This window comes from Mugil cephalus, chromosome 2, assembly GCF_022458985.1.
Source record: "Mugil cephalus isolate CIBA_MC_2020 chromosome 2, CIBA_Mcephalus_1.1, whole genome shotgun sequence".
In the NCBI taxonomy this organism is placed as follows: domain Eukaryota; kingdom Metazoa; phylum Chordata; class Actinopteri; order Mugiliformes; family Mugilidae; genus Mugil; species Mugil cephalus.
Window position 1 is genome coordinate 23950805 of NC_061771.1, and position 27366 is coordinate 23978170.

At 42.6% G+C, this 27366-nt stretch overlaps 1 protein-coding gene across 4 annotated transcripts; it reads right to left on the reverse strand.

Moving 5' to 3' along the window:
• Nucleotides 1-272: 272 nt before the first annotated feature.
• On the reverse strand, nt 273-26558 carry pds5a (PDS5 cohesin associated factor A). 4 transcript variants are annotated; one of them, XM_047579240.1, is made up of 33 exons: nt 26417-26558; nt 25222-25374; nt 16785-16988; nt 16518-16604; nt 15102-15199; nt 14806-14932; nt 14510-14590; nt 13155-13295; nt 12490-12605; nt 12046-12140; nt 11780-11925; nt 10562-10713; nt 10112-10225; nt 9871-9952; nt 9704-9752; nt 9465-9604; nt 8836-8951; nt 8224-8329; nt 7921-8081; nt 7680-7803; nt 7422-7580; nt 7254-7322; nt 6966-7102; nt 6694-6817; nt 6182-6386; nt 5791-5905; nt 5554-5686; nt 4645-4764; nt 4378-4440; nt 3410-3558; nt 3238-3316; nt 2879-3150; nt 273-1174 (listed from the first exon to the last, which is right to left on the reverse strand). In XM_047579240.1, the coding sequence occupies exons 2-33, from the start codon at nt 25333-25335 to the stop codon at nt 1171-1173; spliced, it is 3882 nt and encodes a 1293-aa protein (XP_047435196.1). In that variant the 5' UTR covers nt 25336-25374; nt 26417-26558; the 3' UTR covers nt 273-1170. The 4 variants fall into 4 exon arrangements, with proteins under 4 accessions (XP_047435196.1, XP_047435193.1, XP_047435194.1 ...); XM_047579237.1 differs by having other exon boundaries at nt 3238-3319; XM_047579238.1 differs by lacking the exon at nt 26417-26558 and adding an exon at nt 26114-26278 and having other exon boundaries at nt 3238-3319.
• Nucleotides 26559-27366: the final 808 nt, after the last annotated feature.

The window sequence follows — 27366 nt, forward strand, 5'->3', positions numbered from 1 at the left end:
TTCTGGAAGCAAGCATCAGCAGTATAAAAAGCATGGTTATTTATTGTGACAGTGTCATGTTTCTTTGATTAAAAAAAAGTGGAAAATGACGTCATCCTTGTTTCTCGAAAGCTGCAGCGAAACAAACGCACACTTACAGCTGAACAAATTTATTATTTGTTTTTTTGGGGGGGGGAAATGTGATAATTTAACTACATTAGAAATGTTTCCACCCACTCTGGTGTCGGAAAAGCAGAAATCTGGCAACAGTGCAAAAAAACCTGAACATATACTTGTGTGGGAATATATCGTTTATGCATTTCAAAGTGAAGTATTTAGGCAGTAAAAACAAAACAAAAAGTAATTCATCCTCAGCTCGGATCCTGGAGACGAGGCGTCAAAAAGGAGCTCGGGACACGTTTTTCTATTTACACACTAGAAAAAAAAAAACTAAATCAGGCCACGGATAGTTTCAACATGGCCTTGTGATGCTAATATCAAGCTAAAGCTACTTAAACTTAACAAATTTAGAAGCATATGCACAAAATTTTGGTGTAGATACATCACATTCCTGTGTATTTTTTTCAATTTGCTGCTTCTTTAACCGTCTTAGATATTTGGCTTGAAATTTGCTGTGGCAAAATAAAAACAAAATATATATAGAACAGCATTAAACCAAAGCTAAAAGAAAAAACACTGCAACACAGACACAAGGAGGAAGAGGTCACCTTTTTTTTGTTTTCCCAGGGAATTTAATAAGCAACAATCATAACCAGATTAAAACGTTTGTAAAATGTCCATCTTGTTTTTTTTTTCTTTTCTTAAAAATGGCTCCACAAAAGAAGCAAAGAGCAACAAACACAAAGGGGGAAAAAAAATAACATGTTTCTGAGTAAGACCTACATACAATGAGCTTCAAATCAAGACTACAAGGAGTTTAAAACTTTCTAGGATGTCACCGTTTTCTTCTTTTCTTGTGTGTGTGTGTGTGTGTGTGAGTGTGTGCGTGTGTCTGTGTATACGTGTGTGTGTGTTTTAAGAAAGGTCCATAATGTGTCCAGGAAAGCTTTAAGAGTCGGAGGAGCTTGTACATGGGGTCGGGGGTCGGGGTCGGGTGAGGGGGGGAGGAGGTGTGAGGAAGAGTCTGGCCCATTCTCTACAGTCTTGATTTCATCTTCACAGGTTTTTTCTTTACCTGAAAAACAACAGAGTTTGGAGAAGGTGTCAGTGTCGTCATATTATCCTCTACATGTCAATAACTGAACCGATTGTCACAATTACAAGTTAAAGCTAAACTCCACATGTTTTAGCATGAGGATCATTTGTGAAACGCTACACAAATTAAATGGTGGGGGGAAAAAAAAACCATTGAAGCTCATTTATGATGCTGTGAGACATGGATGTTAATATCAGTTTCTACTTCCTGCTTCAAATTCAACAGTCGAGTCACGAACGTCGTCTTTTCTTGTGAACGTCTGTATCTCTGAACGTTTTCCATCTGCACTGACCCAAAACAATCGACTTGAAAACTGCGGAGGTGGCAATATTAAAGTGGAGTTACACTGCGACCAAGTGGACCAATCACAGCTGCTGTGGTCTGTGTCGCTGTGACGCATGGTTACATTTGTGGGTGAATGTCAGGCTATAGCGTCAGGGCTCGTGTTTGTCCTGTGTGAACTTTACAGACTTGATACAAAAGGACCTGTAATTATTATTATTATTATTCCATTTGTTTTAGTGCAAAGAAGAACAACTAAATGAGGAGGATGTTTGTATTTAATGAACTGTCCTTAAAAAAAGTGAAATTCCTTTAGGAAAAATAAGTTTAATTAGAGTCATTGATGTATTGATTGATGTCTGTTGTTTAGTCCTGGGTGTTGTGTTTTTTTCCACGTTATATTCAGGGTTCCTACACATTTGAAATTTAATTTGAATTTATGGCATTTGAGTAAATAGTTGTGTATCATGTAACGTTAGTTTTCATTATTCCGATTATTTAGGTCACCAGATTATTTCCAGACATTTATATATCTAGGTAACGTAGCTCCTACAAATAAGTTAACCCAGAAAAATTCAGTGCACGTTTTTTTTTTATGCAAGTTGCACATGAATCATCCGTCTCTGATCATCTATGTAGCCTACTGTGCTGCCAAGCGCCTTTAAAAAAAAAACCCCAAAAAAACAGATCAATCCATTTTTTTTTTTTTTTTTTAGATAGCCATAATTTTATGTTTTAGAAAAATGAACAATCTTGGGAACACGAATATTTTTCCAGACACTAGTTTTCATTTCCCACACTGGTAAAGGAACCCTGTATATATATTATAATAGTTATTTTCATTGAAAGATTACAGTCTTCTATTGCAACTTCTGCATTCTGCAGATTCCTGCTGTGGGCCAGATGAGACCCTGTGGTATTCTGGTCTGGCTCTGCAGAGGTGGGATGTGTTCAGAAACACCTCGGATGAAACCAACTCACTGCCTGTCCCCCTGCCTTCCTTCCTTCCTTCCTTCCTTCCTTCCTTCCACTGCTGCTCTCTGCCTGCCTTCCAGAGGGAACTCCCCTGCGTGTGGACTTGGTTTCTCCTCATGTGGCCGGGCCGAAGCGACCTGGTCTGAGGGGGTTTCTGTCTGTGTTCCTCCAGTCGCTGATAACAGCTTCTGGGCTGGACTCCAAGTCTATCTCAGTGTCGCCCTCACTGCACAGGAAGAGGTGAAGTGGCCCTACAACCACACTCTCCTTCCTCACTCTTTTATTCTCATCCCTCACAAACGGCCGCCTGCTGAGATAAAACAAGTTGACACCTGACACGCAAACTAGTTCCTTTCCTGCCACTTTCCTCGACTTCATTCATCGCTCGCTAATTAGTCCGCATGTAGCGGCGGTCAACGTTCTCACCTCTGCAAATCGATCTGTCTCTTTGTCCCTTCATCGTTCTGCTGCTGCTGTTTTGACATCTTGATGTTGATTGACTCTGCAGACGGGTTGGAGTTGGGGTCGGCCGCCCTCTTCCTGCCCCTGCCGGCTCCGCCCCCCGCGGGCGCCGCCCCTCCCTCCTTGTCGGCCGCCACTGGGGCAGCGCCCGCGGCCGTCTTGGGCGGGCGGCCGCGCCGCTTGACGGGCGTCGGTTCCGTCCCGGCGTCGGGGGTCGCATTCTGACTGGGAGCGTCCTGAAAGAGAGAGCGAGAGGAGCTCAGACGGGACGGAGGTCGAGAGCCGGAAGATTCGAGAACGCGCAACGTCTCCCGTCAGCTCACCTTCTTCACCTCGTCGTTCTTGATGACCGGGTTCTCGTTGTTTTCCTGTGCTCGGCTCTCTGGCGACTCGGTGGTGGCGCTGCTGTTGATTGAATTGTACGGGGAGGTTATTTATTTTCTGATGGGTGAGTGAGCTGCTGCGTGGCGTGTTTGCGTGTGCGTGGTCGTGTACCTGTTCTTGTTGAGCGTGGAGCTCAGCGGTGAGGAGTTGCTGCTGGCGTTGCTGGCCGTGTCTGAAGCTGTGGTGGTCTTAGTGAAGATCCTCCTCCCTGGTACCGTCAGAGGCTTGTTCACAGCTCCCAACACTGGAGCTGGTTTGGGCTACACAAATAAAAGGAAACAAAAAGTCTTAATATATCACTACTTAATAGTTTAGGTCTTAAGTATTTTTGACTGATGTGGGATCATGTCTGGGGGGTGAAGGAGGAAACCAAGAGTAAACTCTACAAGTAAACATTCACCATTTAGTATCTAAAACCATTATCCACTTAGCATGTCTGCTCACTTTTTAGACAGCACAAATAAATATGTGCTAGGTTAGATTCTCAACCCTGGTGTAAAAATAAAATGTTGTTTAAAAAAGACATTTATAGAAGTGGGATTAGTTTACTCTACCTAAACTACAGAGAGTAACAGGGTTTCTTTTCTCTAATTACATCTGTTTCACAAGTGTAAGCGACTGTATTTTATTAAGAGATCTCGCTCCCGGTTGCATTGTTCAAAGTTACTGCACGACACAGTTAATACAAACTTAACACGGTCTGTTTCAGTGGGCGTGCACCATTCAGATCTTAATAATGCTCTTATCGTGAAACAGGGTTTTGTGGGAAATTCATTAACGTGCATGTTCAGGTTTAGCACTTGAAATAATATAAGATAAGATAAGATAAGTCTTTATTCATCTCACAGCAGGGACATTCTGGTAATTAAGCTAATTTTTGATCTAATTTCTGAGGATGGAGGGGGGAGTTCAGGATCCAAAAAGGTTGAGAACCACTGGGTTCGACTTATCCACGTTTTAAAAAATGACTTTGGTTAATTTCATTCTTTTGTGTATTTCTCTTGAGTAGCTTTTTTTAAGTATCTCTGTGACTTACTTATTTGGTGCGTGCACGTTCTCAACATGAATCTGAACCTTACCTTCCCAGTGAGCAGCATTTGTCTCATCTCTGCAGACAGATACTCTTTGTCGTTTTTGAAGTCCTGTTGAAAGAAATTAGAAGAAAAAAAAGGTAAATTTTGTCTTTTCTTTAATCTCTAAATAGTCAGTGAGGATGGCGTCTTCATGAGGTCATATTTCGCTTTGAGAAGCTTGAAAGGTTCCGATCCCGACTCCTTTCACATCCTACAAAATAAAACATTTTCTAAGCATCTGGCAGCGTGGACGTGTGTGTTTGTGTGTGTTACCTTGTCCTGTACGAGGAAGAACTTGGAGGGTAGGACGGGGTCCTTCGGTGAGTCCAGGTGGCACGCGGTGCTCTTGTTGGCGATCACGAAAAGAGCAACGTCACAGACAATGTACAGTTTCTGTGGACGCAACAACACAATATGAGCCGTTAGGATTGTTTGATGCCCTATTTATACGGGAGTAGTTTTGTAGTTTTACCTGGAGACGTCTCGTGATAAAGAAATAACAAACCCTGTGTTCTACTCAAATGTATTATTTCATTGTTATGGCTCTGCTACTTTCCATCTCACTCCAATGCGTGTCAGTTTTAGTTAGTTTGCAAATTAAAATATATATTCTTGACACTATTTATGCCAACGACCTGGTGGTATTTAAATCAGACCCACGTTTTGGCAATGAATACATTAACGACTGATTTAATGATTTCATTTGTCTAAACATGCGAATAGTTCGGTGATATTTCCACCGTGTGCTCTAACATCTGTCCACACTTTGAATTATGCCACATCCTTCGTGATTCTTAAGTGACAAGAGGCAGAAAATGGCAAAAAATCAAACAAAAGTCTCAAAAAAGTAAAAACTCACCCCTAAATCACAGAAACGTGATTTGTACTGGATTTGGTTTTATCAGAGAACCTGCGTTACCAGGAAGGTAATTTGCTGTGTGATTTTTACTTTACAAATCACAGACATGATCGATTCGCACGGGATTAATATCACAGACGTCTTCTGTGATTATTACAAATTAGCAGAGGTCCCCAGGTAAAACTAGTCCCATGTGAATAGGGCTCGTCCCCAGTGAGGTTCAAACACAGGGGCAACCTGTAGGTGGTGCTGCAGCTACAAAAAAACAGCATCAGAAACTGTGTGTGTCAGATTTGAAACTATTACGGGTGTTGTGTTTGTACCTCATTGGCTTTTACATCCTCAGGACACTGAGCATCCTTGGTTTGTTTGATGTTTTCGACCATCTTCCTGAGGAAGGCGTGGCTGTTGTTCTCATTCTTGGTCATCAGCACTTCCAGCATGAACCACAGGCACCTGCACACAGCGGCACAGTTGTATAATAGTTAACAACACATTGTAGTCAAGTGGAAATGAAATGCAACATATTCTGAAAACGGAAATGAAACCAGCAGACTCACTCTTTGATGTCTTTGAGCTGTTCATATTCTTGCGGTTTTGTGAAGTCGGGGTCGTGAGCCAGCAGGTGGATCATGTAGGGAACGACGTACTCAGGAAGAAGAGAGACGAGTTTTTCTAAAGGGGGGAAGAGGAACAGCTCATTTTAATGCAATGATTCAAGATGACGTCGAATACAGAACTCATACTTGTGTTGTATTTTCTAACATGACTAGAGTACTAACTGTTTAAGCCAATACAAACATTTTCTTTTCTGAAAAATGTCCTCATTATTTGCAGTGAATTCTGATGCAAACTTTACTTCCCCAATCTTGTTAGACCGCTGTCCAATAAACATTTCACAACCCGTTCTGTTAAGATACAGCGGCGACGATGATGTGCGTGAGAACTGACCCTGAGCGAGGGGGTTTTGTTTGATGTACTCTCTGCGGACGGAGATGTTTTTGAGGAGGCACTGTCGGGCGTGGGCGCGGCGCTCCTTCACCGGGTCCTTGGCGCACAGGGCGAACACGGCCAGGTACTCCAGCGGCAGCAGCAGCTTGACGAGAGCCAGGTGCAACTTCTGCGCGAAGATCTGTCGAACTTGGTAGCACTCGTCCTGAAAGGGGTTGGCGGGGTATTAAAATCACACAACTTCAGTCATTCAGTTTCGCTCGCACAGGAACGCTGTGAATGAAGCTACTGATATTTGAAAAGCTCATTGTGCATCAACCTGAAGGTCGTTTTCATAGCAGTCGGCAAAAGCACAGGTGGAACTAATAACATTAACTTTGTGGGCCGTGACAGTGAGTGGAGCATGCATAATACTGAACTTCATTCATCACGTCTGGTGTTATTAACACACGCCAACACTTATCCCGGAAGAAAAGGGGCCTGTCAGGCGTAAAGTTAAGGTAAAAACTGACGTTGATGACGAGGCCACAGAGCTGAAACTGCTCGGGTGTGATGATGTCGTGGTAACATGGTTCTTGTGCCAACTTCATGATGGCTCCGCCTGCAGCCAGCCTCAGACGAGACATGTCGGATTTACTGCGGGACATAAGACATAATAGAATGAAAACAAATACAATTGGCTCATCAAAAGCGATGTGTTTCAGAATAAATGAATGTACACGACACATTAAGGCTTCCATCCAAAGCTACTCTCAGATACACTGTGACGTCCGGGTGGAGGTACCTGATCTTCTTCTGCTCTGTGAGGTCTCCCTCGCTGACCAGCATGGCCGACAGCAGCCGCAGGGTGGAGTTTGCCGACTTGGATTGGTTGTTCTTCATCCCTAGTAACCAACGTACCAGCAGCTTGATGGCCTGAACCTGGTGGAATAGGAACAACACATATGGTTCAAGAACCGGGTTCTCCAGAACAAATCTTTCTATACTTACTACAAAATATCAAGAAAAATCTAAACCGTTCCAAATACAGTCACTGAATATTATGAAACTAGGAGGAATGTATTCTCTTTACCTTTGCTAGAACCTCAGGTGAGACTTCCTCATCAGTGGTCCACAGCTTCCCGTTCTTGTTTCCCACCGACTGAAGACACATCAATATCCACCACAAACGTTTCAGTGACATCACAATGAAAATGTGACACGGCTACACGTGCAGGTGTCTGCCCAGATCTCCACGTACCCTGTCATTCATGAGCAGGTCCTTCACGATGAAGTTGGCCACGATGGATTTCATCGGTGAAGCGAACTGATCTGGAGCCAGCATGGAGATGTGTCCCAGGGACACCAGCGGGGTGATGAGCTGCTCTGGGACGTCTGCGTTCAAACTTCGTGACAGAGGCTGCGGGTGAAAGAGAGAGAGACGCAGAGATGATGAAGAATGAAAGGCTGACGCATAAATGAAATAAAAAAAAAAAGGTCAATCTCTGCAAGCTTGTACCTCAAAAATCTGTGCCAGCTGCACTTCCTTGTTGTTGAAGATGGCGTGGATACAGTGGACGGCCTGTTTGGCCTGGTGAGGCGTGCCCCGCTTGGCTTTCTGATGCAGGATGGGAATCAGAGTCCTGATGGACACAGAACAGATCATTCTCGTATTTATTTAAGCAGCACGTGTTTAAAACAAAAGTTAAAAAAAATACACCAAACTGAAACAGTCTTCCCACTGTGTGTTTATCTCTTACGATCTGATCTGTTGTAACTCTGTCTCAATCTTCTGCCCGGTGTTTCTGAAGATCTGGATGGCTGCCTCTGCTACTTTGTCGTCTTCCATCTTCAGACACTGGAGCAGAGACTCGTAGGTCTCGGCTGAGTGGAAGGCTGTGGGGTGGGTGAATGACAGGACCTAGAAGGAGAGAACACATCTGGCCATTAAACACATCCATAAATATAAATTCTGGAGTAAGTATATTATTATATTTACTCTTCCTTGTGTGTTACAAATCTGATTTTCTGCAGTTGCATTTATTTCGGTGCGTGGCGTGTACCTTGAGCAGCTCCAGCCCAGAGCGGATGGCCGTATCCGGGGTAACGCCTTCCTCGTCATCGTCAGCTGTTCCCTCAATGGACTTGTTCAGCAGCTTCACCAGAGCACTGAAGCAAAACGTGAAGTGTTAGTTATAACCATCTATGGGCTAAATGTGTGCGTGTTTTCCGTGAGTTTCGAGCGCTCTTAGACACAACAGAACAACAAATACCAAACGGATAATTGTTGCACCATTTAACCTGAGGACTAGATGCCATTCAGCACATGCGTTTCCTGTCATGTGGTGTTTTTCCATAAACCAGAAAGGGTTAAACCTGAGCTCTGACCGAGGCCTGCAGTTACACCTCACCGCCACCAGGTGTCTCAGTGAATGAGAAAAGCCTGTCTGTGACACAACCTCACACAAAGATGCAGAGATAGCACCAGAGGCACGGTGTAAGTGAGACAGAGGAAGACACGACTGCCTCTGAACCAAAGACACATAAATCTAAACAGATTTACAAACTAATGCCAAAATGCGATTCAATTAGAATCAGGACGTTACACCTGAACTAATGTTTTCCCGCGTGTTGTTGGAATGAACCCAGGATTCGACGTGTTAAGGTTTTCTGACCTGATGGCCTCGGAGTCGATGTGGACAGGGGCGATGCGCTCCAGTAGGAACTTGACCATCTCCAGGAAGGGGTTCGTGGGCTGTTTGGGGAACGTCAACTTGCGCGTGATCTCCCTCTGGACAAAGTATGAGCAACACACCATTTAAAATTCAACACGCATGGACGTGCGCTCACATATACACATTAAACCTTGTGTTACTGGATCTGGAACAACCTCCACTGATGTTTCCTTAACCATAAAGAATAACGACCATATTCACATGAGAAGAAGAAGTTTTTTTTTAAGTGTCTTGACCTTTAATGTATACACTTGATCAGGCAAAACTATTTTCTACTATTGCGTAGTTCTCTCTTGTTCCTCAACAGTTGTGAGTCATCAGAGGAGGGACAAGGTCATTCAGTTACAACAACAACTTCCGTCTCTCAGCGAAATGTATTTTGCTGCTATGTAGAACATAGTTTACAAAATCAGAGGACGCAGCCTTGTGCTCGTGACTGACTCATTAGCAACTTTATCGCTTTTTGAACTTGTGTTAACGTAGCAGAGAGGAGGAGACCGTCTGTCTGTCTGTCTGTCAGGAAATGAGTTCAGATGTTAAGTGAATGAATGTCCTCGGTGACGTCTTACCACGCAGATCTCAGCCTGTTTGCAGGAGCAGGTCGGACTGATGAGCATCTCCAGCTGGATCCTGAGCTTCTCGTCCTCCCCGAGGACCTGGTTGAACTTCTTCATGAAGTCCTGAGCTTTTCCAGCGTCTGGTAGGTTCTCTGGAAAACACAGAGCCGGGTCAGAGGAGGACGTCGGTAACGCTGATGAGTTTAATTAGGACGGGTTTATAACTGCGTCCGTGTGTGTTTCCAACTTACTAGCGATGCTCATCAGCTTCCCAAACATCGCCGTGTTATTGGCCTCAGACTATCAAGAGACAAGAGAAATGTTTAATAGACGCGTCGGGATATTTAGTTCTGGGCACATTTGAAAGGAGGTGGAGGAGGTTATTAGTGTGTGTGTGTGTGTGTGTGTGTCGACGTACCACTGGCAGCTTGTGGAGGTCGAGCAGCTCTTTGACGAGGCCTCGGAGCATGTTCTGACACTTCCACATCTCATTCAGGGCCCTGGAAACGAAGATCATTTGGACAAAGTGAGAGACGATCAGAGGCAACAGGAACATGTGGAGATGCAAACAATATGTATTCTTTTTGGAAATGTGTTCGTAAGCACGTGTGTTGTCATAAGATAACGCCAAGCGGTATCAGTGTTGGAGCTTTACTGACTTGACAGCATTTGTGTCCAGGCAGGCGTACAGGTAGTACAGACACTTCATCTTCTCCTCTGTGTCCAGACTGTGAGGGACCATGTACTGGGCAAAAATCTTCTCTACTAATAACCTGCGGACAGAAGGAAATCACAAAAACGTGAAACGCTGCTGTGATGTTGTACACTGCATCTGCAACTGTGGGAAGCGGTTAGCATAACAAAAGCCAATCCTTATCAAGAGTTCTCAAGTACAAGCGTAAACGTAGCTCTTTTAAAAATAAATAAATCACAGACAAATGTTTGTAAAGTGCTGCTGCGCTAGTTCAGAGTTGTGATAAACCTGCGCGAGTGAAATGAATCACCTTCGAAATGCATCTCTAAAGTGAAAATAAATGAGATAATTGTGTTATATCTGTGCTCTACCACTGATAGGGCATTAAAACATATATATACACAGTGTGTCTCACTTGTCGTCGATGCTGTTCTGGTAGTAGATGTGCAGCAGTTTGTCTTTGATCCAGCTGATCTTCAGGGCCGAGTCTTTTCCGGCCTCGTGGTGCAGACAGTATTTCTTAAAAAGCTGAGCCAGGCCCATCATGGCCTCTTTACGCACACGCCACTACAGGAGGCAGAAGAGGACAAGACAAAGGAAAAACTGATTAAACCTCAGAGAATTAAATCAAGATGGGCAACTTTATTTACATATATTGTTTTTTAAAGGAAGATAATTTGCTTTTAAATCAGAAATAGCAGCACAGCTGCAGACACTCATGGTCAAACTAATCATTTATGTTGAGTATCCACATGTTAACATAGATGAGTTGTGACGCGTGTTCAGCTGCTGATAATCAGACTGAAACCAACACATTACTACTATTAAATCCACATCCTAACTGACCTTCTGAAAACTCCGCCCCCAAACCGCCATCGTCCAATCATACGCCCTAGAAACTGTTACTATGTAAACAAGGTCCGTCAAGCTGCTGACCTCCGACAAGCTAAATGAGGAAGGGTGTGTTTATGCCACACGTAAGTCGGACACTATGTATCACAAAAGTTTGTCTGGGGGAGTTGTGTTCTTCCCCAAATCTAAAACACAACAGGAGCGGTGGCTTAAAATGGGCCCCACTCTCATCTAAATCTTAAGAAAATAAACAAAGATACATACGTCTGCTCCAGGCTAAGGCTAGAATGGGCTAACCCACACAGCTAGCTAGTTTACGTCAAGCTAGCAACACGCTCATATATACAAAACTGTATATCACAGTTATAGTTACTACTGGCAAATATTAGCATTAATTTTAGTGCCTAACTAATGTTAGTTAAGTTAATGTTAGTTAGCTAGCTGGTGAGTTCATGTTAGCTAACTACCTTTAGCTGTTGAGTCGCGTCTCAATGTTGGGAACTCTCTCTAATGTTATGTTTTGTCAGTTTACACCAGAGTTGAACATCTGCGTCCCAACAGGTTATTTAAACTTATTCTGTTTTCATCTTTCAGTTCACATTTTGTGTTTTCTCAGATTTTGCCATTGACTCAATAAATGTATTTTGCCCTTCGTTGCATATTTTAATATACCCCTTTTGCCTCGATCGGGCTAGCAACAGTAACTAAGGGAGGGCGGGGCTTTTGCGTGAGGTCAACTGCCTGTTATAAACATGTGCGGTTGTCCACGTGTTCGCCTCACCCTCTTGTCTAGTGTCCTTTCCCGTACGAAGCCCAACAGCTGATCATTGACCAGGTTGAGGTCTTTCTTCCCGGCGTTGATGATGGTGACGATGACATCATGGCGGATGGCCTCCTCTGGGTCGTGGGAACGCACCTTCAGATATTCTGATTTAATGAAGCAGAGGAAGACGTGAACATGTGTGGCAGAGTAGATACAGACATGAGAGGAGGGGGTAAAGAATGAGCTGGACACAGTTAAGCATAAAAACACAGGAGAAATCAGACCTGTTAGGTCTCTGGCCAGGTCTGGGTGGTTCATGAGGCAGTGGCTGGCAAACTTGACACACTCTAGCCTGACTGGTACGTGGATGTCGTTGAACCTGGAGGGAAAACATCACATAGGCATAATTAATTAAAGTGGCTGAAGCCTAAAGTCAAGTACAGTCACACAATACACTACCCATCCTCTTTCCAAGATTAAAAACCTTCCCTTTCAGATTTCATTATTCGACAGAAACACACCCAGATCCAGTTCCTGTGCTCATTCTACTTTTTCCAGTGGAAATGGTGCATTCTTGTTTAACTTTGTTATTTGGAAATAAGTATTCTATAACATTTAAAAGTTAATCAATGACACCAAAATCTCTCCTAAGATCTGTTTGAGTTTCCTGACTGAGCTGAATCCTCTTAGATTATTACTTTCACGGCGTAAGTGTTCATGTCACTCACCGTCCTAAGAAGCACTGCCACAGCGGCCTGTTCTGTGAAGCCAGCTCAGAGTCTTTGGCCCCAAACAACTTAGCGAGCAGCCGAACAACAGCCAGTCGCTCCTCACCGTCATTGCTCTGCAACCACAAAACACACACATACCATTAAAATAGATACATAGATAATTCATTAATCCCAAACTGGGAAATTTTGTCCGTTGCAGCAGCAATGCACAGGCACTCAACACCATACATACTATATATAACAGGAAAAACACAATCTACTATATACACGTTATTGACAGAACTAAAAAAAAAAATCATCTGTGCAATCTAAACTGTTTGACAAACCTTTGTATCCAGAGCAGAGTTATGTGTGGAGGCAGATAATACACAATATCATTTTAACATGACATCGATGAATGAGAAGCCTGAGGTTAATTCAGTGTAGATCTAATTAGGATAAATGTTGTTTACTATATTCTGTCATTAAAGGGAAAAAGTGTTATTATTACGACTATTGGGTTAATTTAACTTTTTTTCTCCACTATTTTCACTTCTGGTTAGAAAATAAACTGCATTTCGTTGTGTATGTGCGCAACTACGCTGAAGTTTAATCTAATCTAAAGTGAGATGCACTGTTATCGTTTTTGAGAGTGACTGTGTGTTGCTGTGTGTCGCATTAACCTTGAGCTTGAACTCCAGCTGTGGCATTACAGAGGTAAGAAGCATCGGGTCGATGGCAAACAGTTCCTGGATGAGGTCGAAGACGTGCTCCGAGAGGTCGCTGACTGACGACTTGCCCATCACTAAAACCTGATTGAAGAACTGAGGGAGGAAAAAACAAAATTAATTAATCTCACAGCAGGATTCCTGCAGGTTTGAATGAGTTCAAACCTACGCAAAGTATAAAAAAAATAAGGAAAGTAAGAGACTCAAAAACATTTTTTTTTATCATCATTCAACTATTTGCTCAAGTTGTTTATTTTTGGATGTCATCAAACACAAGGACGAACCTCGACCCTGGAGACACTTCAGATGAGATTTCTTTTGATAAACTCAGTCTAAACCTTGTTATTTATGCAGTTGCACCTCTAGGTCTTATTTGCAGTTTTCTTTCTGCGTACTAGTTTTATTTATGTAACTATTACATTTTATGAAATGTAATAGTTACATTTTATAAAGAATGACACGGACGCATTGAACAAAAAGCGAATGACGAAGTGAAGAGCTGTTTTTATTTTGGACTTTTTGTGCGTTTGTGTCTGTGGAGTTCGGTGGAGCAGTCGTTCAGTCCGTTGGTGCCTTCCTGAGATCAGCGCCGTGTCCTCGTCCTCTGAGCTGCCCAGAACGAGGCCTGAGATTCCTGATGAACTTCAGAAGAGGCGCTGAGGATGTCCTTGGACGTGGAAGTGAGATGGATGGACTGTTTGCACTTGATGGGACGCAGAGGGAGTCCGTCGTGAAAAGTTTGGAGACTTGGGTTCATGTGGACCCACAGTTTGTCTGTCCCCGACTTAAGGACTCTATGGGTGGATGGTCCTGAGTGTTGGAGGTCACAGCCCCCCTGTCCTTCCTCGGCGAACAGGGAAACACCACGAGACATGATCCATGCTGCTGTTGCTATGCAACTGACCCAACAACTGGATCGCCTTGGAAACCGTTTTGTAAATTTGTTTAATGGTAATTCTGCAAAATTTTTTGATTACACCGTTTATTTTACTAGATAATATTTTTTTATAATCAAATATTTTAAATTTCTTTTTACTGTATTTTTTTTTTTTTAAGGGTGTTACTTTTATGTGCAACAAAGCTACTGTGACCAAGTAATTTCCCTCGTGGATCATTAAAGTCTGTCTTAAGTCCACGTCTAAGACTTTTGTAAGTCTTAAATTGGGATTAATCAAATCTCAGACTTTAATAATTTAATCCTTACTAATGATGACATGATGTTGGAGTTAGGAAAGTTGATGTTGAATCCAAGGACGTGAGTCAGAGAAACGATATTAATTCCTTAATGAAGGAAAATAGCTGCTACTCACGTTCGCGATACACGTCTCGATAGTCTGGACGGTCCTCTTCAGCAGAGTCTTGGCCAGATCGTAGGCCTGCTTGTTCAGATTCTGAAGAAGTTTAAACATGGACTGGTTAGTTCAACTCTAAATATTTACTCGCTCACTTATACACAGAACTTAAAAGCTTCTGGTTAACAACACGCCAGCTGACAGCTGTTGAAACAACAATAAGTTCTTTACTGTATATTTTCTTGACATATTTTAATCAGAGAAGAAAAATAACTAAATAACTGACTGTATATTAGTTTGTTTTAGGGTCTTGCCTTGTGTGCCGGGATGAGGTTAATGAGGATGGTGTCCAGCAGCTCTTGTGTAACTCCGTCTCCCTCCATGATGATAGAACTCATCAGGTCCATCATGTGCATCTGCACTTTCTGATTATGGCTGTTACTGTGGACGGACAAAGACGGTGGACATTTAAAAATAAAATAATCAGCAACTATACATTAAAATGTATGCAGGTGTTATAAAGTTCATAGTTCATACATATAGTTAATGAAGTGTTTTCATGCTACACAGTGAGAAAAAAAGGTCGAACAGATTCGGATACAGGACGTACTTGATGACAGAGAAGAGTGTTTTGAAAAGCTGGATAAAGATCTCGTTGCAGTCCTCCAGCTCAAAGCAAATGTTGTACGACTTCACCCACGCCAGGTTCTATGGAAAACACACAAGATAGCAACAAAGATTTGAGGTCACTAACTAAACAACGTGCTTTCCCTCAAACAATCATCCACCGAACATAAGTGTGATTGTAACTAGAGATTGACCAATAAAGGGTTTTTTTTTTGGTTGGTTTTTGTTTTTTTACATCAGCCTTGGCCGATGACCGATATGTGCTTCAATTTTCCTTGAGCCCATATCTGGAGCCTTTTTACTTGATAAAAGTTACACGTTGACAACAAATTTTAAGTCTCAATTTTAACCAGAAAACATAAAAACTTGTGGAATTCAGAGAATATTTAACGCTCTCATGCATATACAAAATTAACAGTTAAAAGAGGAAGAGCACGAGCATTTTCTGGCTTCCAGCTGCATGGACTCTGCTGGTGGAGGAGGGTCAATGTATGGGCTGCACGGGTCCACAACTGTCTCCAGCAGCACAGGGACGGCTGTGACGTAAATGTCAATGTCTCTCTTAAGATTTTTTATAGGAAAAATGAAATCATACCATCATTAGTGTGAACCTTGCTCTCAAAAACACCCAACACTGCTTCACAAATGAATTAAATTTGAAGTTAACCAAGCCTTATGGTAGCCTTATGCTAGCTAGTTATCTAGACTACAGGCTTAGAAAAATAGCAGCTACTCTCATATATACTGTTAAACCCACGTGTGTATGTAATTTATGTAGAAAACTTAATTGACAGAATTAAATCTGCCTTGGTTACTATGGCTAGCGTGCTAATGTCATAATGATAACACTAAAAGGTAAGACTAGTTCAATTTTCACTGTTTCTGAGTATTTATAATTTTTAAGAGTAATTTCAAACTTTTAACGGCAATGGATGAACACGGGAGTCAGGAGAACGTAAACGCAGCTCCGTGACTGATGAGGTGATTGGACTACAAAGCATTTTACGGGCTCATTTAAGATATTTAAAGGAAGTAGACGCTGGGATATTTAAGTGAGGACCTTTTACTTATTGACAGACAATGGCAACAACATTTACAGGCCCGTTAATGGCGAACACAAGCGATTTATTTCTACACAGTACATCCATCCCGTAGGGCCACACTGTGGAATCTCCTCTCTGATGTAGCAAACATGGCGCCCATGATTTGAGTTGACCTGACTCTCTCTAATATACAGCTCTGGGTTGGTCGATGTATCCGTTGGTCTCTACATTACGTAAGTAATGATGGTTTTCATTACCGATACCGCACTGATGTTAGCTTGCGTTTTGCCACGGGACCCCCCCCCCCCCCAAACCACCGACGCCACAGTGGTCCACTATCTCTCTTGGTTTCTTACCTCCAGCAGGTAGAAGTATCGGTTGAACTGAGGGCTCTTAGTGTCTTCTAGTCCCTTCAACTGTCTGGTGATGAACAGGAAGATGTCCTGGACAAAAGAAGAGGTGCATGTTTTAGCATGGGACCGAGTTTACTACCCACTAGATGTCAGTCAAAGGTTTGAAAGGAGATTTTTGGCATCTGGCAGTATTCATTTAAAACTTCTGCCACTGCTTTTTTGAAAAAAATTCCTTTGAGGCCAGTGCTCCGTCCAGGGTCGCGTCCCAACCTTGAGTTTGTCGGGGGAGGTGTACGGGGCCTCGGGAGCGTAGATCCTGAAGATGTCGGCCAGACAGCAGGCCACGAGTAGCCGTACGTCTTTGTTGGGATTCCTAAGGAAGAACTCAGAGGCGAGGTGAAGAGCCAGGCCGAGATATTGCTGCTTCTCTTCTTCAGAGTCCTGGTCCATGTCCATGTAGGTCTTCACCACCATCTGTTGGACAGAGCAAAGCGGGTGGAGGGTGAGATGGAGAACTTGATTTTGACAGCTCTGCATTTAGAAAGCATAGCTGCCTTTTGTCTGTCTATAGTTTCTGCTACAACAGCTCCAAACCTCCCTCATCTTTAGACATAATGTAATCATAACAGCAGCAACAACCAATTTATCCTAAAGTGGTACAACTGTCTCCGTTGTTTGGTATTCAGTGTAACTGTATGGGAGAAGTAAGTGACAACTCTTGGATCTTGCATTCGTTGTGCCACGTGAGCATTAACTTAGACACGTATCACCCACCTAGACCAGACCAGGTCACCCCACCCCATAGTCATGACACATCCTGATAGCGGCTGCCATCACTCAGCAGGAAGCAGCCCGACACACAAAAAATACGAAGAACAGCACAAAGTGTTGATCTGGCCTCCAAATTCACTAGATCCCAAACTCATCAAGTATCTGTGGGATGCACTGGAACAAGCCGGATCCACAGACCCATCAAGCCAAAGGCCCCCACTAACAACATCCTGTTTCCAGACACCACAGGACCCCGTCCTCACGTCCAGGAGTCACAACTTGTTTCAGCGACACGAGGAAGACCTACACCAAGGGTGTCAAATTCATTTTAGTTAAGGGGCCACACTCACACACTTCAATCTCTCGGGGGCCAGACCAGTAACACAATAGCTTATTAACTTGTAAATAATGACAACTCCTAATGTTTCCCTTCGCTTTAATGTAAAGAAGTACAAGTACATGTAATGAACAACTGTAAATATCTTATGAAGTGCAAGGTGCAAGTGCAATTTCTTATTTTATTGAATATTTTCAGCTGTTATCTTCAGTGTAATTTTGGCAAATTCATCCCACGGACCAGATTGGACCCTCTGGCAGGCCAGTTTTGGCCCCCGGGCCTTATGTTTGACACCCCTGACCTACACAATATTTGGAAGGTGGTCATAACGTTACGCCTGATCATGTGTATAAAACAATTATAAAATAAATGAATAAAAACACAAAGTTCACCTCATCACAGTTGGTCCCAAACAGGAAAGAAATGGGAACAAATAAAAATCGAACCAGCCCGCTCGTTTCATTAAATCAATATTTGCTCGTAGCGTTCGGACCAGAGTCGGTCTGTATATTGGCAGCAGCGAGGAAATTCAAACAGAAGCTTGACGTTATATAGAAACAATGTCACCAACGCATGGCCGTCCGCTAAAACTAAAACACAACCCACTCAGAAGTCATAACTATTTAACAAACACTTACTGAGGTAACAAGAACGTGTTTTATTACATCCCTGATTAAAACGTGGCACGTTAAGTGGTTCTTGACAGTGATGCAGCAAGGCGCAAACAAAGATGGAAGTTCGGTGCAGAGTGTAAACACAGCTGTGCGGTGTAGAAGAGCAGGCAATTATCCAGAGCACCTCGTAATCTGCTTCAGGTGGAGGGAACTGTCAGAGCTTGTTTTACAGGAGCCGCCTGGACTCGGGTTTTATGTGACGGGGTGAATGAGAGCAGCGAGACGCCAATAAACGCTCTGGAAAGACGAACTAACGCTGCGATCTCAATCAGAGCGATGGAGGTTAATTTTTAATGCAACAAATTAAGGTGTAAGATATTCAGATAAAAAGATGGGTAGTATTAGGGATGTGTACTGGCAAGGACTTCAAGGTATGTATCACGATACTTGATACACGATACGATACATTTTTGCGATACTATGATATTGCGATATTCTACATAGTTCACTGAGACATTTAAATGCAGCTTAAAATACACATTGTATTTAGACAAACTGAGTAACCGCAGCAGCTTTCAGAACTAATCAGAGCTCTGTACACGTGTTGTTGTTTATGGGTACATGCTGCACGCGATACGCAACTTTCTTCTGATTTAATCGATAAAAGCCACGATAACATTTTTTCAAAACAACAACAAAAACAAAAAAATTAGCGAACTCAACAACTTCTTGTTTTTTTAAACCAACTGTGCCAACTTTGATTACTCAAGAACAATACCACTCAGAGTGACTCTGACTTTTGTGATAGATACTTCAGAGTCTTGGCTTTAAAAAGAGCCTGGGATCGTGCATGCAGCTCCAAAAATGCTCACAAGCTGCATTCGATTTATTCTGGGTACGTCCTTGCAAAAAAAAGGCTGGAATCATACTTTAACAAAAAAAAAATGCTGTATTCAACACCATTACTTTTTAAGCACCTCAGTTTGTGCGGATAAACACTGGGATGTCATGCTTCACGCAAACCACTTCCTTTCTGTGTGTGTGTGAGAGGCAGAGCTGAAGCACGGCCTCCGAGCTCGTACAACAGAGAGGCAGCCGGGCCCGGGTTGGGGGATGGGCCTACAGCAGCTACAGCAGACTGCAGAGCAACACACTCACTCCTACACGCAGTATAAATACACACACACACACGCACAGACACACACACAAACCCTCGCCTTGCTTCACAGAAACAGACGCAAACCAAGTCGAGGAAGGCTCTCTCTCCCCGCACGAGAAGCAAGTATGTGGGTCTGCTGAGCGGTTACGTACGTGAGCATCTCTGCAGCTTCGATTTATTTTGGCGTATCTGGACCAAATTTCAGCTCAGTCTAAAAATATATAGGCAACGTGTTTTTGTTTTTTTTCAAATAGTCTTTACCACAAAATCTTAGAGTCAAAAACAACCAACAACCTGTTATATGTGATACATCCAGGCAGCCCTGACGTTATCTGAAGACACATTTCCAATGTTCCTTTATTTTTATTCTAACAGGTGCTAAACTCTATATATAATTGACTTGTGATTAAACAGAAACTGAATGGAGCGGTGCCACAAAGGAGTCCAGTAAAAAGTAAATTACGCTTGATAAAACAATAAACAAATAAATGAGGAAGAACTTGGCTCAACCTTTACAGTGACACACCGATCAGCCACAACATTAAAACCACCAACGTGCGAAGTGAGCAACGCTGATGATCTTGATACCATGCAAAGTTCTTCTGGGAAGCTGGGAAACGACGACACGGGGGAAGTTCCCAGGTAAAAAAATTACCCACTTTATTCTACTGATCTGCGCTCCAGTTCTGATGCTCACATTTATGCATAACAATCGTGTACAGGGGTCAGCATCGTCACCCTGACTGGTCTGCAGCTACGCAGCCATAAAAATAAAAAATATCTGCAAAGCACTTTGTGTTTTGACACCAAGGATTTTGGACCAGGACCAGTCCTCACTCCTCAATTGCTTCAATGAGCCTTGGTCGACCAAGACCCTGCTGCCAGGGTTTTCCTTCCCTGGACCAGTTTTGATGGGTACGGACCACTTTAGACCAGGGACACCACACAAATGCTCCAATTTATAAGATACATACATTCCCTGCAACCAGCCACTGCAATTTGGCCCTTGTCAAAGTTGCTCAAATTATGTTTTTCCTGCTTCAAACACATCAACTTTAAGGACCAAATGTTCACTAGCTGCCAAACGTATCCCATCTACTGACAGGTGCCACGATAACAGGTAAAATGTGACAATGGTGATTATGAGTAGGTGTGATCTTGGTTGCATATAATGACGTCACTTGGAAATGCATCTGGTGGACCAATAAAATACACGCAAGAACATATTTCTGGTAGATTACTTACAAATAAGACTTTGATGTCGGTTTTGGTGTAGATTGCAGACTGACGCCATGTGCACACAAAGATGGTATTTTCTGCTACTGTCCATTTTCTGAACCACCCCAGAAACTGTTACCGTCTTGACGGAACCACTGAAAATGATTGAAACCGCTGCAGTACCTATGCCAGACCTTATGTGGCGCTGTGAGGTTACTCCCTGAAAATGGAGACGAAGATCTGGGGCATGCGCGTAATGACACCATCGCCTCCAAACAAACCTGGAGATCGGTTTCAAAAATGTGCCGAAAACACCAACTTCATTAAGACGGAAACATTAAAAATTTTTACCGTTTACAGTGAAACACAGCTTCCTGTAAATGGGGCCTAAGTAAGGAAAAAAAAAAACTCTTTCCAGACAAGCATCAGCACTAAATGAATAATTTGACAGTTCTTTTACAGAAAATCTGGTAGCACACACGCTCGTGAGGTAAATATGGAGCTACAGCCATGTTAGCTTGGCTTTGGCTCTGTCCAACGTTAACCTAAAAGGGTCTTTAAAGCAACAATTAATTCCTAAAACTACATTTTAGGAAGAAGAGCAATATTTGTTGGTCAAACAAGAAGCCGAGGTCTTCTTGTTAATAATCTCTATAAATGGAAAGGACGCTTTACTTCCACTTCATCGTCCTCTCTTCAGTTCCTGTGACTGATTGACTGATTCCTCTGACAGTGTCAAAAATACACATTATACCGGTCTGTGCTTCCACTGGGAAACGTTGGTTACTTATTCCTCTTTGACTCGGGAATGGTGTTAATACTTCACATTTATTAGCCTGCAACACTTCGGTAGAAATACCAGTTAGTCCGGGGTTGCACCCACTTTCTTTATAAGTGGGTGCAACAAAGCCAACGCCTAATCACCACTGACAATCTGGCTGGTTTCACTTTCACACTCAGGCAAAAGTGCAGGCAGTGGAAATGAGGGTGCATGTTAATAAAGATGAAAGAACCCAAAAGCAAATTAACTGGCCCCACACATTTAAATGCAAAGCAACTTATACAACCCCTTTAATAAAATGTGCTATAAAATGTATTTTTGTTGTTGTTGTTTTTTAAAAAAAATACAGTTTCTTTGTTACACGTCTATGAAAACAAAGCTTCATATTAAGCTCTGCATTTCAATAGTGTTGATATCATCCTACAGTAATTTCCCTTTCAGGTTGCGGGGAATCATTATAGGATAAAGGAGAGCTTCACATACAACAGAGACCTAACATAAAATCCACTGGTTTGCTACTCCTACACATTCAACATTGTACTGCACTCAAATCAAATGCAGCTTTGTCTAAATGGACATAAAAGTAGCAGGGGGGTGGGTTTTGGTACAGGTCTCCCGTTTGCTTTTGATTTTGGTTCACAAGGTGCAAAGATGAATCCATCCGTAGATGTTTCTCAGATAAATACCATCATCAAATAATGTAATTACAATTTGTCCCAGAGACAACTGTATTTTTTTGGCTGACAAGTGAAATGCAATTTAGGAAGAGTGATGGGAATGGCTTCACCTGACGACTGAACTCAGACTGACTATTAAATGCAGTGGCTGCACTGATTACTAACACTGCACACTGCTTTTCTGATTCATCTAGACACTTTGTGTTGACACAGCCACGGCCCAATATCTGCAGATAGCGAGCGAGCGCTGGCTTATCTGAGAGATTAAATAACAAGGAATCCACACAAACCGTTCTTCGAATTCCACGGCCTCATACTTTCTAGCCACAGGTAATATCATGTCGACAACCAGATCAGTGTGCGAGCGTCTTTCTCTTTCAGTCTGAACCACCCTCGCTTACATGCAGTCTCTGGAACAACTCCCAGATAGCCAGAACGAGCTAACCATCCTTCGTCTCATTAACCGAGAAGGGTCGACACGGACTGTAACTACTCATGCCACGGTCTACAGGACAGCTGTGATTCAAGGCGGCCAAAATGGCGATTGGCTGGGAGCTTAAAATGTAAGCTTCTACATATGTTGTAACTTAACAATACAAAGTTAAAACTAACAACTGTTCCTAAACTCAACGTGAACAATCCAGACACAAGGCCAAGTAAGTCAGGGTGACAATCATAAAGTCAGACTCAGCTACAACAACAACAACCCTTCATGTGGTATTTCACTTGTAAGGAAAGGATCATTTGCACAATGCTCTGTTCACAAGCACACAATATGTTCAACCAAACAATTAGCTAGCGCGTGTCATGCCATAACCAAAAAAAACAAATATAAAACAAAGGCAACAGGACTTCTTGAAGGTTTCTTGAAGACAAGACTTGTGGGGTGGGGAGTTCAGGTTTATTGGAGGAACTGTGGGTGTAGCCCCCAGAGCAACTCAAACTAGCATTCAGGTTAGCTACTTCCCACGTTATTAATAATATAAAATAATAGGTAATAAATATACGTGTCTTTTCCAAACTTAACATGCAGCATGGGTCAAATGAATCTGAAAACATCAACAATTAACAGCCTACCATTCAACACACGAGCCAGACAAGTTCTCAGATCTCAGGAAACCATTTTAGTATGAGCGTAGTTAACTGTTACATACGATTAAGAGAGGTCACGGGATAAACTGTACAAAACACGAATGCCAATGTTAAAACTGCTGAAGCTGGAAGGGCAGGAGATCAGGATGCAGAGTGAAAAGTTTTAACATCCACATGTGAAAATGGGTTTGCTGATAGTGATGAACCTACAACCTAGTGCACCTCAGGCTAATCCATGCAGCTACTATTAACAAACAAGATTAAAACAACTACATAGTACCTGCCCAGCATTAAATGGCACACACACACACACACACAGTGAGTTGGTTAACACAACAGAGCTTTTAGCGGTTAAAGAGCCCTTTGGGAGTTGGTGGGACCAAAACAGAGGTAAGAGAGATGGGCTGATTACTTGCCAGGGGGCTGCAAACAGGACTAGGAATGTAGTGGCAAAGAAGCTGGTCATAACAACTTCTCATGTCAATGCTGTGTTCACACCTCGCTTCCCCTCATCCACAATAATAAAATTTGTCACAGGTTTACTGTGAGTGCGTTTACATGGACGTGAAGGAATAACAAAAAAACTAATTATTCACTTAATCAGACTCTAGCTGGGCAAACTAAGTGCGTGTACACACTTTACTCCAACTCAATCGGAGTTCTCTTCATCCGATTAAGACGCCCAGATAATGCGATTGAAATTCAGTTTTCTCCAGCATGTATACGCTTTAACCAGACTACAACAGGACAACGTGTGTGCGAATGCTCTACAACCACTGCGCTGGCGTGTGACCCCGGAACAAAAAACAACAAGAAAACCAGTCACAGAAGAAGAATGTAAACGGAGCCGGTAGAAGAACCGTCTGAGGGATAGCGTATATCTTATCTGCACCAGAAGTAGCGCGCACATTACGTACAAGATTAAAAAAGCTGAACTATTATCCATCTGGTTGTTGTTTGAAATGCTGGTCTGCCACATGACTCTTGAATCTACGTATTAGGTCAACCGGAGAGGAGGCCATATTAGCGTGGCATTATCCCGCTGAAAAGAAACACGTCGCCACCTAGTGAGGAGGAGGAGAACATGTTCCCGTCAGTTATTAGATTTTCTCCGTTGCATGTAAACTGGGACATGAACTGTATTCAAAAAGTCGAATTTTGCACATAGCTCGATTAAGCTCTGCATGCAAACGCACTCAGTGATGAGTCCGTGCAATACGGCTAACACAATAATGTTGCAGATCATCTTCCCACTGTTGATAAATACAACAACGCCAAAAAACACATTACCAAACTGCTGTTCCACTGGTGAGCATTTGATTAGACTAATCAAAAGTGTGCAGCAAAAACTATAACAACCAACTAACTACAGCTGCCCCAAATTTGCTTGAGTGCCCTCAATTTGTTTTTCCGAATTAGTTCAAGGGCCTCCCACTTCACTTATTAAATGTTTCATTCGATTCTAGTGCTGAACAGGTTGGTATACTTCATTTTACTGAGACTCATTAGGTTTCATTCATATTCAAATATGTTACCGGAACTATTCTTGTTATCAGTTTCATTGGCACAGCTGCTTCCTTCAATCTCCCACAAAAAAAATAATAAATAAAACAAATAAACAGGACTTAATGTTACGCTTCCTTATACAGTAGTGAAAACAGATTCGGTGGTTAACTTTGCTTTTATTGTGTCCGTATTTTGGGATCATCCCATGTTATTGTAGCCACAGGGGGAAGGGATGAATGACTAGGAAAAGCTGGAGCCTTAACAGTGACATCTCCTGTTTTGTATTGTGAAAACACTGGTGTTTCACAACAATCATAAGACCCGTGGTAATAAGAAACACATTATGAATGTTGTTCATAGGGGGAAGTTATGAATGACTAGGGGTAAACAGTCCGCCATAAGAGATGAATAGACCACCTAAGGACTTAACATAAAGTCATTTGAAAACTAAACAGATTTTTTGGCACCGAGCCACCGGCTGGACATTTTTAATGAGGGTTTGCAGCAAAACAGCAGGATTTTTTTGACAGCAAGGAAACCACATCCACGTACCTTCAGCCGCTTGACCACCTCATCGTTGCTGATTTTATCCGTAATCTCTTTAACTCCGGGGGGGTAGAAGATCTTTCCGTCCCCCGCCGGTTTCTGCTGTTGCGGGAACTCCATGCTTGTTGATGTATGGTCCACACGGTCTTCTACTGGCCTCTATGGGTCAGAAAACAAAAGTTCAACACAACCATGCTACCGCACTTTACCAAAACCTCGTTTTAAGCGTCATTTTCATCAGCCAAAGATCAAATCTGCTCGCAAGAGCTGATTAAACCGCACCCGTGCTTTTATTATATGCTAACCCGGCGGACTTTTCAGACAGAGAGCCCCCGGTAAACCAGCATCGTACAGACTGTTAGCTCACATGCTAACTAACCACAGCTAAACATCAGCTCCTTTTTTTTTTTTTTTTTTTTTTTTTTTTTTAAACGTAAATAGCTCATGATGCACCGTTTACATACAGAAACGAGCCCGGGCGGTACATCGGCAACACTACGTCCATCTGAACCGAGAAGTTGAGGGGGAAAACCACTTTAAAACGGAATATAAGAGCAGCCGGTGCACGTCCACTGTCACACGGGTTATTAAATTAGCCAGTCGGCTAGTTGCAGAGGGAAACACCACAGGCTAGCGGGGCTAGCATTTTGCGGGAAGTAGTAGTGTTAGCATCGAGCGGCTAACACACACACACACAGGCTAACTCCCGTGTAGCCTCCTTGGCTAAAGCCTAGGCCGCAAAACTACTCAGGTACCCATCACATCTCCAGCTACAACCGCGGAGGAAGTAAAGTGTCCTATCGTTTCTGCCTAAAACGGCCACGCTCGTGCTCAGTTGCCCGTGGTTTCCCAACTGCTGCAACTACTTTGTGAAGTTTAAAAATGAAGCCAAATTTACTTGTTACTGTCTTTTCTCAACTTCCAGGCGCATCGCTCCGTCCTGCCGCTAGTTCACAGGCGGGGAGAAGAAGAAGAAGAAGAAGAAGAAGAAGAAGGGCTTGCTACCCCCTGAGCCTCCTCTCCAAAACACCCAACTTGCCCCCACGGATGATTCTCAACACCCACCTCCCCTCCCCTCCCTCCCTCCCCAACAAATGCAAAAAAATGAATATATTTCTTGAAAAAAAAATAAAAAAATTACACAACTGCGACGACTCAAACCCCCGGGATATTTGCCATGCGATTCTTCGTTTGTATTTACCTCTCAAATGGGCCGTTTTAATTCATTAGTCTGACACAGGTTGTGGCTTTAGTTTTCGGCACAAAGCTCTCTGTCCGTTCAGTGCTGTCTGTCTGTGTGAAGGCTGGGTGCGCAGCGCCCCCGTCGGTCTCGTAGGGGAACTGCAGCGCCAAATACAAGGCGGGAGTCGGAAACGAGCTACACACACATACACAAACACACACTTACTTCACTTCACTTTCTGTTCCTCAGCCCGCTGTGGGGTTGTGATGATTTCCCCATTCACACCTACTCTGGTTACATACGATTATATTATAGGGTTCGAGTGACGATAATTTATGCCAGCAATTATATAATTATTATTATTATAAGTAGTAGTAGTAGTATTAGTGTTAGTATTATTGTTAGTATCTTCATTGCATTATATTACAGATGAACCGGGGAAGTAGTGACACCTGGTGGTTCAACTGTGAATTAACAGGTGAAGTAACATCCAGCTTTTTCCCATTACAAGAATGTGGCACAACACCTGCTTTTCTGCAGCAGTAAAATAATCATATTCATTTTTATTTTAATATTCAACTTTATTTTGACACCAAGTTATATTGATTGATCTGACCTTATGCATGCAGGATAATACGCATATAGTTTATACTCTTACCTGAATGAACAATTTTCCAACCTGCCCTACCTCTTATTATATTCTTAAAATGACATGTAACATCATTGGCTATATCTTGTATTTGTATCATTATCAGATTCTAGCAGGGAATAGGTAGGTAAGTAGAATAAAACAACTGAATATATAAAATTAAATTGCAAAGAAGTTAAATTCATTTACAATAAACAACCATGTGCAAACTTTGCAGTAACAATAAGACCAGTCCAAGTTCATCTTCCACGCACAAATGAGGAGACTGATGACTTCAGGCAGGAAATATTTCCTGTAAAAACAAAATTGGCTGAGCGTC

Excerpts from the sequence above, each read along its gene's own strand:
- pds5a (XM_047579237.1), bottom strand. The coding sequence starts at position 25,335 with ATGGAGTTCCCGCAACAGCAGAAACCGGCGGGGGACGGAAAGATCTTC. Across the intron at positions 7,103-7,253 it reads CACCTGAGGTTCTAGCAAAG|GTTCAGGCCATCAAGCTGCT; the intron begins GTAAAGAGAATA and ends CTATTCCACCAG. Across the intron at positions 4,441-4,644 it reads TCTTCCTCGTACAGGACAAG|GACTTCAAAAACGACAAAGA; the intron begins GTAACACACACA and ends TTCTTTCAACAG.